Here is a 15,585-nt window from a genome sequence, read left to right as displayed (position 1 = left end):
AATTACAAATAATCTCAGCACATTAAAGTATTTTCTCGGCTGTGCCAATCGTAGACTTCCAATCCCTGGTTATTTCAGATAATATTTGAGAGAGATACGTCTGCGGCATATGTACATATGTATAATGCATGCCAATCTTTGAATATGTAGAATACTCTGAAAAATCATGAGATCAGCCAGACGTTGTATGCAATCAGAGTTCATTTAAATCAAAATGCTTGATGCATCAGTTGTGCTTCTTGGAACTTTAAGCTTAACATGCTGCGTCAACGGTTGGGCATTTGTCTCACGCTGGAGGCCAGATGAATCTAGTGAAGATGTGGAGATATCACCTTGGGCGTTGAGACAGCGTTTTCTGCTGGACCTTATGCTGCAGGTACACAAGCCGCTATTGCAACAGGAACTGATTGAAATGGGTCATGAGCTCAATGAAAATCCAGAGGATTATGAAACAGTGAGTGAACTAAAATGTCATTCGATGGAGTCTCATAGGTGTTTATATTTCCCAGGGCACTTGGCCATTGCTGTTGGAGTTTATGGATGCAGTTCATCAGCATCGCATATTGCGTCCGTATGGCATCTACAGTCAGGTGCAGCAGGAGCTGCCCCATCAACTGCTGGGCGTTTATCGTTTTCTGGTGCTCGCTAAGAATTGGAAAATCTTTCAACGCAACGCTTGCTTCGCCCGCATTCACTTTCATCCCGTGCTCTTTGTGAACGCACTCCAGATGGCAGTGGACGATAGGGAAGATTGTGGGGATCTCAGGTTGCCTGCCATGCATGAGGTGCTGCCACAGCTGTACTTCGATAAAGAGATCATCCTTGAAGCACAACTCGTCTATTGGCAGCAGTTGGCGCCAGTGCCAACAATCAGTCGCAAACGCAGCTGGCAAGAGACAATCGCTGGAATTCTCTATCCCAAATCCTTGAGGCCATGGAATCCACATCAAGTAGAATGGATGCCCACCTCTCTAATGGTCATCCAAGCGAAGAAATCTCGCACGACACTGATTAGCTTGGATGTGGAGCTGAATGGTTATTGGAATAGACTTATCAGTCGACTCATTATTGCAGATCAGGGTTCAGCTATAGTAGACGGCGATCGTTTAATGGCATTGCACGATGAGCGTGATGAACGCAGGCTGAGTGGGAATCCAACCAGACCCCAAGATTATCTGCTGCTAATGCACAACATCAGACAGTTCGCCGCTCTTTTGCAGCTCGAGCAGTTGGCCCAAAATGGCACAAGTTCCCTGCAATTCATTGAGTCCACGCTGCTGACGACCGGAGGAGTGCCATACAAAGCAAGCACAGGCCTCAATGCCGATGCCGTGTTGCAGCTGATAAACGAATCGATCGAAGAGCTCCGCAATCAAATTGATAAAGAGCTAAAAGATGAGCATGAAATGCAAACAATGTGCACAGTGGGTCGCGTGATCGCCTCACGTTACTGGCAGCTCTTCAGACAACTGAGTCAGGCCATCAATGGTGATCGCTTGCAGCCCAATCTGCTGGGCATGGCTACCTCCAATTTGAGGGATCCCTTTTATCGTGTACTGCTGCTGCAACTGGCACAACTAATTACTGGCTACGAGCAACGATTTTCCAACAAACAGCCATTGCAGCAACATCACAAGCAGCAAAAGCAACAGTTGCACTTGAGACACATTCTCGTGGGACACTTGGAAACCTTTGATCAGTTGGTGGATAGCGATCTAATCAATTTAATGGACCAGCAGCTGCTGCAAACACAACGCAATAATCTGCGTTTGCTGCGGCGTCGCCTTGTGGCACGTCACATGCGTTTGAATCACAAGTCCTTCAACATCAGCTATCACATCTTTGCACCGACTCCAAAAAAAGTTTTGATCAAAAGTTATCTGCTGCCCACAGGAAACAAGAATTCGCCTAGGTTGCTGCTCGACAGTTTTGTCAGCTTCTTGACAACTGGTGACAATCAATTCGAACGTCACTTTGCCACTGCTCCAACGTTGCACACACTCAGTGATATGTATGAGGCAAAGCAGCCATTGGATGACGACGTTTCTAGAGACTGTTCATTTCCTCATCATTTGCTGCTTCCTCGAGGCACTGTTGAAGGTTTAAAACTTCAGTTGCTTATAGAGATTCATTCTTGGTTTACGGACGAAAAGAGCTCAGGTTGTACTTGGGCTGCTAGCGAAGAGATGGATTGCATAGCTCATTTGCTGACAAGCTCTCAATTTGATGTGGTTGTCTATCACAAAGCTATTGAGTTATTCTAAACTGATCTTTAGTATACACTCTATATGTCTTGTTTTAAATCTGGTAAAATAAAAAACAAGAATATCTTTCTACGTATCAGCTTTCAGTTCCAAGAGTACTTTGAGTTTAAAAGAAAAGGTAAATTTAAGGTAAAAATAAGTATATGGGTAATTCCATGGCGAAATTTCTCCCGTGCGAGACTTTTTACAGTGAAAATAACATAAACTGAAACAATTTTAAAAATAACTGAATTTTATTCTTAAAGCTCTAGATAAGCACTATATATAGAGCTAAGATTGATTTTAGGAACTTGATCTGTTTTCCGATAAAATATATAATTTCGTTCATTTTTTGGTTTTGCGTACGAATTGGTTAATTTTTGCAATTATCACAACAGAAAACAAAACAGAACGAAAATTCCAAAACTATTCTTAGCTAATTAAAGAACTTATCTAGAGCTATAAAAATAAACTTTTCTTATTTTCAAAATTGTTTCAGTTTATGTTATTTTCAATGTAAAGAGTCTCGAACGGGACAACTTCCGTTTTGGAATTACCCATATTCTAATTTAATTAGTTATTTTATACCACTGAAAAAATCATTTTAAGTCTACGTTTTCAAATAATATTAATCAATAAATAAACAATTAAGAAAAAAAGGTGGGCGATATTTCAAAAAAGGTTATTAAAGAATTATAAAAATCCTTTCTCATTACTAAAAGATCACAGCGATATTTACGGTCTGATAATACCCCTTCTTGTATAATAACTCGTAGAATGGGTCATCGACGTTCAAAGGATGAACAAATCTTATCACAAAGTGTGCTTTGCACTTTGCTACTTAAAAAGTTCAGAGAGCTCGGTTTTCAGTTCTGTATTTTCGGTCCACAGTGAACATTCTAAATTTTTCTCAATTTTTTTTTTTTTGTGTATATACAAAAAATTATGCCGTTTAGTTTAAGATCTGTCCGTAGATTAGCTGTGGCCCAGAATGTTCAGGTTCTTAAGTGCGCTGTGCGCGCCATGGCCAGCGATGTGACGCTGCTCGAGGTGATGGAGTGCAAGATTAGCGAAGAGCAGGAGCGCATCAAGAAGTTTCGCAAGGAGCACGGCGAATTCAAGATGGGTGAAGTGACCATCAATATGATGTACGGCGGCATGCGAGGCATTAATGCGTTGATCACTGAGACATCTGTGCTGGATCCCGAGGAGGGAATTCGCTTCCGTGGTCTATCCATTCCAGAGTGTCAGGAGCAATTGCCCGCTGCCGAGAACGGCTGTGAACCGCTGCCCGAGGGTCTCTTCTGGCTGATGATGACTGGCGATGTGCCCACCAAGGGACAGGTGCAGCAATTGTCTTGCGAATGGGCCGATCGTGGCAAGCTGCCCGATCATGTTACCAAAATGTTAAAGAACATGCCCAGGACTCTGCATCCTATGTCGCAATTTGCTGCTGCAATCACAGCTCTGAATCATGACAGTAAATTTGCGAAGGCGTATTCCAAGGGAGTCCACAAGACCAAGTACTGGCTGTATTGCTACGAGGATTGCATGGATCTGATTGCCAAGCTGCCGCTGGTTGCGGCTGCCATCTATCGCAATCTGTATCGCGAGGGCAAGGGACCCGATAAGGTGGACTCCAAGCTGGATTGGTCGGCGAATCTGACGAAAATGCTGACCTACGACGATCCTCAATTTACGGAACTGATGCGTCTCTATCTGACCATTCACAGCGATCACGAGGGTGGCAATGTCTCTGCGCACACCACACATTTGGTGGGATCAGCATTGAGTGATCCTTATTTATCGTTTGCGGCTGGCATGCTTGGACTTGCGGGTCCATTGCATGGTTTGGCCAATCAGGAGGTGTTGATTTGGGTGCAGAAACTGCAAAAGGAGACTGGCAAGGAGCCCTCGGAAAAACAACTGCAGGATTACATTTGGAAGACGCTAAAGTCGGGACAAGTGGTGCCCGGTTATGGACATGCGGTGCTCCGGAAAACCGATCCTCGCTACACCTGCCAGCGGGAGTTTGCCCAGAAGCATCTGCCCGACGATCCGTTGTTCAAGCTCGTCTCGCAGCTGTACAAGGTGGTGCCACCCATTCTCACCGAGCTTGGCAAGGTGAAGAATCCCTGGCCCAATGTTGATGCCCATTCGGGTGTCCTGCTGCAGTATTACGGCATGAAGGAGATGAACTATTACACGGTTCTGTTCGGCGTCTCTCGGGCACTTGGTGTCCTGGCGTCGCTCATCTGGGATCGTGCTCTTGGTTTGCCAATTGAGCGACCCAAATCCTTTTCAACGGATGCCCTTATCAAGAAAGCCACCGCCGGAAAGAAGGGAAAAGATAGTAAAAAAAAGTGAATGTGAAAAATTCCAATTCCTGTATATAAGTTCGACTGAATTTTCGGCTCATTAATTATATTTATAATGCAACTAATGTAAATTTATAGAATATAAAAAAGAATTTTATTTCATAAGAGTTGCTTTTTTAGTTGATACGATTATTTTCATAGAAAATACCTTAGCATTGAAGGCTACAATATTGAAATTTTGTTTGACATTACTTATTGTTAATGTAAAACAAGTCGAGTGTGCTCGATTGTGAGATACGCGCTACCCATTTTCATAAAGGCAAAATATTGCGGTATTATTTTCAAAATATACCGAAAATACTAAAAAAAACTGAAAATATACCAAATGGTATGTTTGGTATATCGATATAGTACACCATTCAAAATATACCATAGACGGCACAATGCACCAGATTATCGGCCAAAGCAACTAAGAGCCCTAGTAATTAGGAGTTTCTGCCCATACAAAAGTATTTCTTTAATAACTTCCATAATTTTTATCTGATCGCAACCAAATTTTCAGGAATCATAACTACTATAGTAATTATTGTATATACCAAAATTCTCTAGTTTTAAAATTACGCTTGTTATTCGATTTTTTTAATTTGCGGGGGCGGAAGTGGGCGTGGCAAAATTTGAAACAAACTGCGTGCAAACAAATGCTGTCGAATAAAAATTATAGCTCTATCTCTTATAGTCTCTGAGATGCAGTGTTTTATACGGACGGACGGACAGACACACAGACGGACATGGCTAGGAGCCTCGGCCGGCACAAAGTTATTATACCCTTCTACCCTATGGGTAGCGGGTATAAAAAATCTTGAATGTTATTAAAGAAGTTGATCAAGTTGAGCGCCTTCAACGACTTTCATTAAGATATTTTTTTTATCGAGCTTATCAAAAGTAGGTAGTAGTAAATGATAACTTAGCCATTAAATAATTCTCAAATGCACAAGCTCATTCACCCCACAACGTAATTCATATAAACATCTTATCACGTATACGCACAGTGTGCTGACCTTATTGCTGATTCGGGCTACTTGAGCTAAAAATAATCTGCAGTATCAGTTAAGCATAAAATAAAGCAAAGCTTTGCTGCGATTGAAATCCTATGTTCAGTCTATTTTTCACCGGGTTTGATTGCAGTACTTTAAATTAATATGAAAAGCTTTATAAAGTGTGCTTCCTCATTATTAATTTTATGTATTGCATCTTCCTCAGCTCAATATGAGGTAAAAATTGTTTACAAATGTGTACAAATGAAAGTAAATAAATATTTTATCCTCAACAGAATTGTGAAATAAATAACGAGCTGGATAAGCAATGTGGAGCGTATACTTACAGCGTAGTCAAACCTTTCTTCAGATATGTGCAACAAATAACAGATGATATCGATAAAAGTGAATTGAAAGATAAAGAAATAAAAGAACAGAAAGAGAAGTTGCTTCAACTAGATATCAATGCAGTAACTATTAGGGAATTGCGATCACAGATTGCAGATCTGCGTCAAAATAACAATTATCTTCAAAGAACAATTGACGGCTTAACTTCAATTTCAAAGTGTGAAACATGTGAAAATAGATTTAATGCATTAGGCAAAGCACTTGCTGAATGTAATAACGAATTGTCAAGGAGAAATATTGATTTACAGGCATGTCAATCAAACATTAGTGAAAAAGAGATTCTGATTGACTTACTTGCGCCCAATAGTTGTGTTCGCTTCGGTCAAGCTGCGGGCATTCATCGCATTGAAGTGCCCGGGATTAACTCTCTCCTCTCATTCGATGCTCTGTGCGATAGTAAAGCAGCTGGACCCGGTTGGATGGTTATACAACGTCGTTTCGATGGCAAAGAGAACTTCTATCGAGATTGGGCATCGTATCGCGATGGTTTCGGCTTATTAGATGGTGACTTTTTCCTCGGCTTAGAAAAGATTTATAGACTAACAAGTTCGCAGCAATTCGAACTTTATATGTATATGGAAGGCTTTGATGGTTCCATTAAATACGCGCGATACGATCACTTTGCTATATCTGGTGAGGACGATGGCTACGCGCTGACCAGCTTGGGCGCATTCTCGGGGAATGTGCCAATCGATGAGCTGCGTTATCATGAGCACCAAAAGTTCTCGACATTCGATCGAGAGAATGATATTTGGCCCAAAGGAAACTGTGCTGTCGACTACAAAGCTGGCTGGTGGTATAAAGCCTGTGCCAAATGGTAAGCTCAGATCTGTGCATTATAATGAATTATGTGATATATTAACAATATTGTTGTTTAGTCATTTCACTGGCAGAATTCTTGATAAAAGCGTAAGGAATGGCACAAGCGCCTACTGGCATGATTTTATGGCACTTAGGCGAGTTCAGATGCTTATTCGTCCCAAAGACAAATAAAAGCTAGATCCTGATGGCAAGAAAATGACTTAATCTTATAAAATATATGTACTCTAATTCCTAACTTATATATCAATAATAATAAGAAAATGTAATGCATTTCCAGTACACAGACTTGTAATCGCACGTTGCGTATACGCAACATCTAAATACATACATTTTAGGCCGTTACCATAATAATAAAACGTAAGCAAACTGTAATCACTCACTGTTCTCAGATTATTGCCTTAGCACTTAACATAATAGTAATATTAAAACTAAAAATGATCTGTTAGTTCTTGCTATTCGATCATCGTGGTATCTATAACAAAATTCTGACATTATATGGGACGTATACATAATCATTTTTTTAATTCATAATAAAATGAATTAACTTTTTAGATTAATAAAAATAAAACAAAAAAGAGTTTCTAGTTCGCTAATCGAATATCTTGCCAACTTAATTAATATATTTATTTACTGTAAGCACTCTCCATTCTCTGATTATTCCTTAAGTACTGTCGAACGCGACATTTTCCGCCAGAGAATTTCCTAAAACAAACAATTCCTGATTTTATATGGGGCGTATACGCAACAAAATTCATATATTTTATTCGTTTCACAGAGCTAACTTTAAATTTAAGTGATAACTTTCTTGCTCTAAGCATTAACAGCTTGAACTTGAGTAGCTGGCTCCAAGTTGTCCATGACGTCGCGGAACTGCTGCACAGAGAACTGTCCATGCTGTTCGTTGTGCGCCTGCGTGAGTTGGTGCCAAATGGACTCAAAGTCCTCGGTATTCACAATATCCTTGAAGATCAGCTGCAGCTGATCACGCGGTCGCAAAAATTGGAAATCGCTTGGCGCCAAGCCGTATAAAGTGGAGATGTCTGGTGACAGCAGATCTTTTACATGGGTGCCATCATCGTCGAGTTGTTTTGGACGTCGCGGACGCATTGGTGCCGCCTTGACGGGCTCCTTGCTGAGATCGGAACAAAGCAGGCGATATGTTGTGTCCTTGTTGTAGACATTCGGCGGCATGGTGAAGATATTGCCCATGGTGGGCAATGGATGCTGAATATTGAGCAGACGACAGAAGTCATCGTAGTTCACGCGCTCCGTGGCGCAGCCCTCGTCGATGAGCATGTGAAACAGCGAAAGAATTACACGCATCTTGTGTATGTCAATGTACAGATGCATCTTGTGCATCACCTCAAAGATCTTCTGCGCCGGCAGTTCCCGTGTTTGCGTCTTATCGCTGTGCTCAAGCACTGAGATCAGATCGAACATGTGGAAATCGGCACGTTTCTGCAGCTTGTGGCGCCACATATTGAGGTGGCCCAGCGCATCCACCAGATGCTTGTCGCTCTTGCACGGCGCTATGTCCTCGACCAGCATCTTACAGTCACAGTCCGGCACATGCGTAGGCGTTCCATAAGTCATGTACTGTGGTACAGGAGCAGGGTATCTGGAGGCAAGTAGTAACAAGTATGTAACCCACGCAACTTTACTTGAATTTTAATTAAAACTTCTTTCCTAAAAGCCGTAATGTTGACTTTGTCTTTGGATTCCAGACAACACATTATTAGTCCCACTTTTGTTTACCCTATATACATAAGTTCTACATAAGTTTTCCTGAGAGCAGATATACAACATTTTTTTACCCTCTTTCTGTGTAATTTTACTTAAATTTTATATCAAGCAATTCTATAAATTCTTATTCCCATCTCTGACAACTCTTAACTCCTTCAATCGTTAAGATCCTGACAGATCGTCTAGCTGACACACAGAGTATCCGAATTTCCTAGGAACTCTCTTTTTATTTTTCATAACTTTAGCTCCTACATTTTCTGATACCTACAAGTACATCCTAGTCTCTACAGACAAATCAAAACTTCTCTCTTCCATAACAAGTATTATCTCTAAATTGTAATTAGTCTAACTACTTCAATCCCTGAGATCTGCATTAGAGTTAATAGGGATATAAAGAAGGAAACGTGAAGGATGAAAGGTCTTAAGGATATTTGCTCGGCTGATCAAAAGCTTATGTGTTTAGCATTGCTAACTTAATTTACCTCTCCATCTCCATAGATAATGGTTATATACACTAGGACAAGTAAAAACCTTGAATTTTGCTCACTTTTTAAACTTTTTACCCAGACGCGAGTAAGTGCGATCGATAAAATCCATTTGCTCTTTGCTAATGATGATCACATGTCCCGAGCATTGTTGCATGCACCGCTTCGCCGATTGTCCCGAGGTATCCCCACGAGTGGATTCGCCAAACGTGTCCTGCCGATCAAATGGCTGCTTATATCTGATAAGGATTAAGGTTAGTTGAAAGTACTCGAAGTACTCCAAGCCTCAACTCACTTGCGATTGATTTGCTCAGCGGGAAAGTAATGATTGTGGCTGACAATATATTTGTCATGGAATTGACCATATTCCTGATTCACTTGCTCGGGTTTCTTGGGTGGCAACACGAGATCATAGAGTCGCTCCTTAGCAGTAGTTTCGCGACCAAAAGTGCGACTCCAGTTGGTCACGCTATCGGGTTTGGAGCCCGTCGGTTTTGCCTCAGCCAATTTAGCCTGTCTCAGATACATGTCCTCCGAGAATTTCTCCTTGAAGACTGTGAAGCGCGACTTGGACTTTTCAATGGCCAGCAACTCCGGCACCGAGACAGTCGGCAAACAGGGCGTCTCGGGAAACAATTGTCCACCATTTTTTAACTTCAAGCGTTTACATTCGGCGCGTATCAATTGCTCGGCCACCTCCTCGGGATGCATGACAATCAAACAGTTCCCAGTGGTGTTCTCAGTATCCACGGCGGAACTAACACCCGCCGCTCGCATATCCGCATTGCGATCCTTAAAGCGACCCACATTGGCCATACTTCTTATCTTTCGCAATAAATACAACTTTGTGTTTGTGTGTTGAGGATTTCACTAGAATTAAGTCGATTGCTTAAAATTTGATAACTAATACTAAGCTATTTTAGACATTCATAGATTGTTTAAATAAATTAATTGTTTTATTGGCAAAAACAGCAAATATTAAACTACAACTTAGCCATGGCCTGGCTCCAGCCAAGCTGCTTGAGTATGCGAACATATATGGTACATTAAGGAGACTATAACTAGGGTTAGGGGCTCAGTGCAGCACAGAATTTTTCTGCAGAATAAAGTCCCATGTGTCCTTCCACCGTAGACTCGTTACTTCCTTGGCGGTCATCTTTTTGGAGCCATAGCTCAAGGGCAAGAACTTGACAAAGACGAAGCAGACGGCCAGCAGCCAAAGGATCAACGAAAGGCGATAGATGCGCACCACATGCTGCAGTCCAGCGCCACGTCCGCTGCAGTAGCGTCGCAGCAAATAATCCAGATGCTCGACAACATAGCACAGCAGAAGTATTTTGAACACAAACGCGGGCAGATAGTTGTGCAGGAAGAGCGTGCGGTCCACAAAGAAGTAGGGCAAATAGTGCACCAGATAGCCAACATAGAAGGTGTCGCCGGCAATGAGGAAACGTTGCCACTCGCTGCCCGTTAAATCGAAGCACAGACGACGTCGTCTTATCGCATAGAAGACAAGCAGCGCCGAATAAATGAGCAGTCCAATGCTGGCCGTATACCATATGAGCACATTGCCCAGCAAATAGATCTGGGCATTGGATTTGGCATCGAGCCAATAGGCAATGCCCTTGTCGAGCAGTGGCCATTCGTACGGCTGCGAGCTGTACATGTGACTCTGCACCTGCTTGGCATGCCAGAACATTTTCGTCTGCAGCTCCAGCAACTTGGCCCAGAAGGTTAGCTTTGTGCGTTTCGTAGGAATCATTTCCGCCGAGAGCAACTGTCGCTCACGCTCGCGTTGATCCTGAGCTGTGAATGTAGAATGTATTAGAAGGAATTCCTGAAAATATCTGTATAATTCGTGACTTACTCTTGGTGTAACGATGTTCCTCTACATTCCAAATCGCATCCTGATGATTCTGCTCACGATCCGCAACCACTTCGTGCTGATTGAAACCCCAGTTGGGCAACTGGCGTCCGCTGAAGCGCAACGCTGCGCCTGTCGAGACGTGAATCAGTCGTATCTCGGACTTGATGGCATGCCAGCGATTGCCTTCCGTCTGTCGGTTTAGAATCTCCACACGCCACAGTAACTCGCCTTCCATCTTGATCTCGTAGTCAATGTAACAACTAACTTCCTGGCATTGCGGTGTCATCGGTGCAGCGACATCGTGAGAGTTGAGACCGCGACTCGTGATGCCGTGCACCAGTTGAATGATATCGCCATGTCGTATCGCCACCGGTTTTTCGCCCACAACCAGATCATCGCGATCGGGCTTTTTAACAATCCACCAGTTGTTCACATCCTTAAAGGAGTAACAAGTGACCTGCTGTTGATGCGACGAGCCACGCTGATCCTTATACCGTACCGGATAAACCGCTGCATGCGAGTGCAGCCAACAGGTGCGTCCGTGCGTGTGTCGAAGCGTGATCTGTGATCCATGGACGACTGCCAGTGGTTGTCCCTGTGTGATCGAGGCGAGACCGCCATCGAGTGAGGCCTGGAACGCACTCGTCATGATGCTGTCGTGCGGTCCCGCCTTGTGCAGCGTCCGCAGGTGAATGTAAAAGATGCCCAGGTAGACGGCCAGCGGAATGCCCACGAAGAGCAGCAGTCTGCCCAAGAAATGCATCCACAGCTGTCGGGCTGCAAGGCAAAGAGGGTTGGTTAGTACATTTTTACGACTTCTCTTTATTTGTTACTCTCTTTTTCTTGATATTCTCTTAGTTTCAATATGTTACGCTCTAATGAAGATTCTCCCTGCTTCATAGGTTATTTTTTCTAAAAATCTCTGTTTTTGCTTGTAATGGAATAGATTCTCCATTTCAAATTCTCCTTATAATCTTTTTGACAATATCTAACAATAAATTACAATGAAGATTAAATAATTATAATGTAGTTATTAGTATAGCAATATAATGAATTCATTATAAACATTATTAGGTTTTAGATTATAAGTTTTTGCTGTGCTAATAAAATATTTTGTGATATAAATTACAACGGCCCATTATTTTCTTGCCTAACTAAATATATTTCTTTCTTTATTTCTGTCGATTATGCCTCTCTATTTTTATGCATTTATTTTTGAATAGGCATTTTATCCAGTCTGCTGATTTTGTGCCCTTTCGTCGTATTGAAGTCGTCTATTATCTCCCTTTGTCTATTTTATATTTACCCCTGAATCGTTTTTACTTATTTTCTGGAACTTTTCTTCTCCCATATATACAATCAGCTCTGATGATTATATCTGTTCCCTAATATTTAGAAACTTGATCTCCCTCTTGATCTTCCCTTTCTTTTTTAAATCCAAAAGCTCGTTCTCTTACTTACTTGACAAGGTCGCATCGTAGAGCAGATTCCAGAGATGACGACAGAGCAGATAGCCTGCTAGTGCCAGCGCAAGGAAGCCAACGTACTTGACGCAGCCGGCGCAGGCAAGACTGAAGGCAGCCGCTGCTCCCGTGCTTATCCAAGTAAGGCTGCCAAGGGAGCAGCGCTGAAAGCGGAGCAGGCAAGTAATGCCCACGGTGCTGGCCAGCAGCAGCATAGATTCCATCAGAATGAAACGTGACTGTGTCAGCAGTGAATTGTCCAGAATGATGAGGAGACCGCCCAGTGCAGCCGTCCAGCGGCGCATTTTGGCCTCCAGCAGCAGTTTGTAGACAACGGGGGCCAAGAGACTGCCGCAAAGAGCGGGCAAGAAACGCAGCCAGAAGATAGGTACATTAGAGGCATAAGCAGCTCCAATCCGAGGAAACGTATAATTGCCATCGTAGCCGGCAAAACTCACCAAACCCGCGATCAGTTGTTTGCCCAGTGGCGGATGTTGATCGAAGAAGAAGATGTTCCGCATATAATGAGCTATATACTTGCCATAATGCAGCTCATCAAAGCTGAGGAGAGAAGAAAGAGTGTAGAGATTATGAACGAAAGATTTAATCTACTGGAAATGAGGTGATAAGTTCAATGAAACCGGGAAGAAATTTAGGTGGGAGAAACTGAAGAAATGGGTGTTAGACAGTGGAGAGATTTTTGCTAGTAAAGAATTGGTAGAGATGAAAGATTAGGGATTGACGAAATGACAAACAATTAAATAAATTTCATTACTGATTAAAAAGATTTTGAAGCATATGAACATTGATGAGAGTCGCATTAAAAATTTGAATAATTTTCAGATGTAGTTCAGTGGGGATCTTATATAAAAAAGAGTGTAGAGAATATAAAAAATATATTCACTTTGAAGAGTGGGAATATTAATGAAAGTTGAATTTGTGATTTGAATAATTTTCAGATTTGTTGACCATAGGGGAAAAATAAATATTGTAGAGTGTATAGAATAGAAATAGTATACTAATGTATACTACTAATTTCCAATTGATGAGTGGGCTTAAAACTATGAAAATAGGAAATAATCAGCATGATTTAAGAGTAGGTAAGAAAAACTCCGACCTAGTAAAGCAAAGTCGCATCATAGCATTGAAGATATTTTATTACGAAGACATTAGTATGCTGTAAAATGCTGACCAAAAAGGAGAATGAGGTCAGTAAGGGAACAAGACACAAGTCTAACGATAATGCTAGAGTGGAGAGAATGCAGCAGGGTAAGGTAATTGTAGAGTCGTGAGATTAGTAGCAGCGACTGAAGCAAAGGTTAATCGAAGCTATGGAGAGATTAGTTGTGAATGGCAAAGAAGAAGCAAGGAACTAAAATGAGGTCAGTAAGAGAGTAGCATGAGATTGAATAGAAGATTAGAAACGAAACAATGGGCGGAAAAACATGAAGAAAAGATGTTGCACATAAACAACAAACGGGAGGGGAGACATTGCAAATTATGCATGTACATACATATGTGTATCTATGTGTGCATGTGTGCACGTATTCACTTACACAACATTTGGCGGCGTTGCCAGCTTATAGAAGCGCGTGAAGAACGCCAGCAGAAAGAGACCCCATGTAAAGAGATCAATATGCAAGCTAACGGTAAATTGGTCTGTTGAGGCTGCTGCTGCTGATGTTGTGTTGATCATGGCACTGTCTGCGTTGGCAGCGCGCTTCTTCGCATTGTGCACGTCGTCGTTGTCACGCGAACCAGAAGAACTCGAACGCGAAAGCGACTTTTTAGACGCAACCGAGGTGGGAGCTGCTGATGATGCTGTTGGTGTTGGTGTCGGTGTCGCTGCCAGCGTCGACGCAGAAGTAGACTTGGAGACATCGCTGAGAAAAGATTGCCGGCTGCTCGAACGTCGACTGTGCTCAACGCTGCCGCGCAACGGCAGCGCTAGAGGCGTATTCAGATGGCAGTTAATGTCGCGGCAGCAGTCGAACATGTTCGATGTTGTGGGTAGCATGCCGTTACAGCACAGTGGTGAAGTTGAATTGCAAGTGACTGACGTCGTCGCTGAGGTTGCTGAACGGCTGCGAAAGTGAAGTCTTTCGTTTTGCTCGTTGCTGGCATTTTGATTTTCGATAAGGTTTTCCGCAACATTTGATTGTTGTTGTTGTTGTTGTTGCTGCTGCTGTTGCTTAGACTTGGAGCGCGTCGTTTTGCGTCGCTGCACTGTTGTGCCGCCGCTGCCGTTGCTGGACATGATGTAAACAGCAATTGTTGCAGCGTGAGAATTTTTATTGTGCCTTATTATTATTGTTTTTGTTGCTGCACCGCACTTTCACTTTTCATTAAATATGTGTATATTTGCATAACTACTTCATTCATTTAACACTTGCCTACTCTCCACTCTACACGTTTGTTATTGCCGAGTAGTATTTATATTATATATATATGCCACGTCTGCCAAGAAACCTGCTGCCTTTTGCTGTGGCAGAAGCTTTTGCACTTTGCTTTAGCTACTTTCGTCAAATAACTACAACGACAGCAAGAACAACAACACACATTAACATTTACGAGCGCCCAGCAGCTGAAGAAAGTTCAACACACACACACAAGAGCGCGCGTAAAGAGCACCAAAAATAAATGTCATGTATGTGTATGCAAGTATGTAGCACATATGAATGTGTGTGAGAGTGTGCTAACAGGCACGCGCATATTTTACGTTTTCTTTCTTTGACTTTGCTTTCGCTCGTACTCTCCGACTCCGACGCCGATTTCGAATTCCGATTCGCGACTAGTTCGCTCAAGATCTCGACGCGCACTGTCGACCCAACTCACAACACAATGGACGGCCAAGGCAAGGCGTCTGCGCAGCCGCCGTCGCTGATTCTGCTGTTGACTGCGCTGCTATATCTGGAATGCAGCAGGTTTGACCGCGTCTGCGTCGTTGTCTTTGATTCTTAACCCATTTCTGGTTCAAGCACACATACTCTCTTTTCCTCTCTCTCGCGTTATTTCTCTTTTATTTACTCTCTTGTGCTCTTGTGGTAAATGTTGTTATTCCTGTTGTTGTGATGCCACCTGTTGACACATTTTGGAGTAGTGTTTCTTCAAGGTAGCACGTGACAAATCTGCAACAAGTTCAAACATAAATATTGGCTGCAGTCAACATACTAGCCATAAGTGCGTATTTATGTTAACTTGT

The 15,585-nt window shown here is 42.4% G+C and overlaps 5 protein-coding genes across 5 annotated transcripts; 3 read left to right on the top strand and 2 right to left on the bottom strand.

The window, feature by feature from the left end:
- Window positions 1-156: 156 nt before the first annotated feature.
- Window positions 157-2,264, top strand: LOC132788192 (fat-body protein 1). Its single transcript, XM_060795524.1, has 2 exons — window positions 157-454; window positions 510-2,264. The coding sequence occupies exons 1-2, from the start codon at window positions 215-217 to the stop codon at window positions 2,262-2,264; spliced, it is 1,995 nt and encodes a 664-aa protein (XP_060651507.1). The 5' UTR covers window positions 157-214.
- Window positions 2,265-3,113: 849 nt separating this feature from the next.
- Window positions 3,114-4,726, top strand: LOC132790750 (probable citrate synthase, mitochondrial). Its single transcript, XM_060799433.1, has one exon. The coding sequence runs from the start codon at window positions 3,189-3,191 to the stop codon at window positions 4,608-4,610; it is 1,422 nt and encodes a 473-aa protein (XP_060655416.1). The 5' UTR covers window positions 3,114-3,188; the 3' UTR covers window positions 4,611-4,726.
- A 1,010-nt stretch (window positions 4,727-5,736) lies between these two features.
- Window positions 5,737-7,337, top strand: LOC132790835 (microfibril-associated glycoprotein 4-like). Its single transcript, XM_060799547.1, has 3 exons — window positions 5,737-5,832; window positions 5,892-6,820; window positions 6,882-7,337. The coding sequence occupies exons 1-3, from the start codon at window positions 5,761-5,763 to the stop codon at window positions 6,994-6,996; spliced, it is 1,116 nt and encodes a 371-aa protein (XP_060655530.1). The 5' UTR covers window positions 5,737-5,760; the 3' UTR covers window positions 6,997-7,337.
- A 204-nt stretch (window positions 7,338-7,541) lies between these two features.
- LOC132789204 (EF-hand domain-containing family member B) lies at window positions 7,542-9,962 on the bottom strand. Its single transcript, XM_060797057.1, has 3 exons — window positions 9,349-9,962; window positions 9,116-9,292; window positions 7,542-8,443 (listed from the first exon to the last, which is right to left on the bottom strand). Exons 1-3 carry the CDS (start codon window positions 9,867-9,869, stop codon window positions 7,636-7,638), a joined length of 1,506 nt encoding a protein of 501 aa, XP_060653040.1. The 5' UTR covers window positions 9,870-9,962; the 3' UTR covers window positions 7,542-7,635.
- A 47-nt stretch (window positions 9,963-10,009) lies between these two features.
- Window positions 10,010-15,259, bottom strand: LOC132789197 (protein O-mannosyltransferase 1). The gene is made up of 4 exons (XM_060797045.1): window positions 13,940-15,259; window positions 12,382-12,944; window positions 10,921-11,697; window positions 10,010-10,859 (listed from the first exon to the last, which is right to left on the bottom strand). The coding sequence occupies exons 1-4, from the start codon at window positions 14,638-14,640 to the stop codon at window positions 10,129-10,131; spliced, it is 2,772 nt and encodes a 923-aa protein (XP_060653028.1). The 5' UTR covers window positions 14,641-15,259; the 3' UTR covers window positions 10,010-10,128.
- Window positions 15,260-15,585: the final 326 nt, after the last annotated feature.

This window comes from Drosophila nasuta, chromosome 3 (genome assembly GCF_023558535.2).
Source record: "Drosophila nasuta strain 15112-1781.00 chromosome 3, ASM2355853v1, whole genome shotgun sequence".
NCBI lineage: Eukaryota > Metazoa > Arthropoda > Insecta > Diptera > Drosophilidae > Drosophila > Drosophila nasuta.
This window is presented reverse-complemented; position numbering and strand designations above follow the sequence as displayed.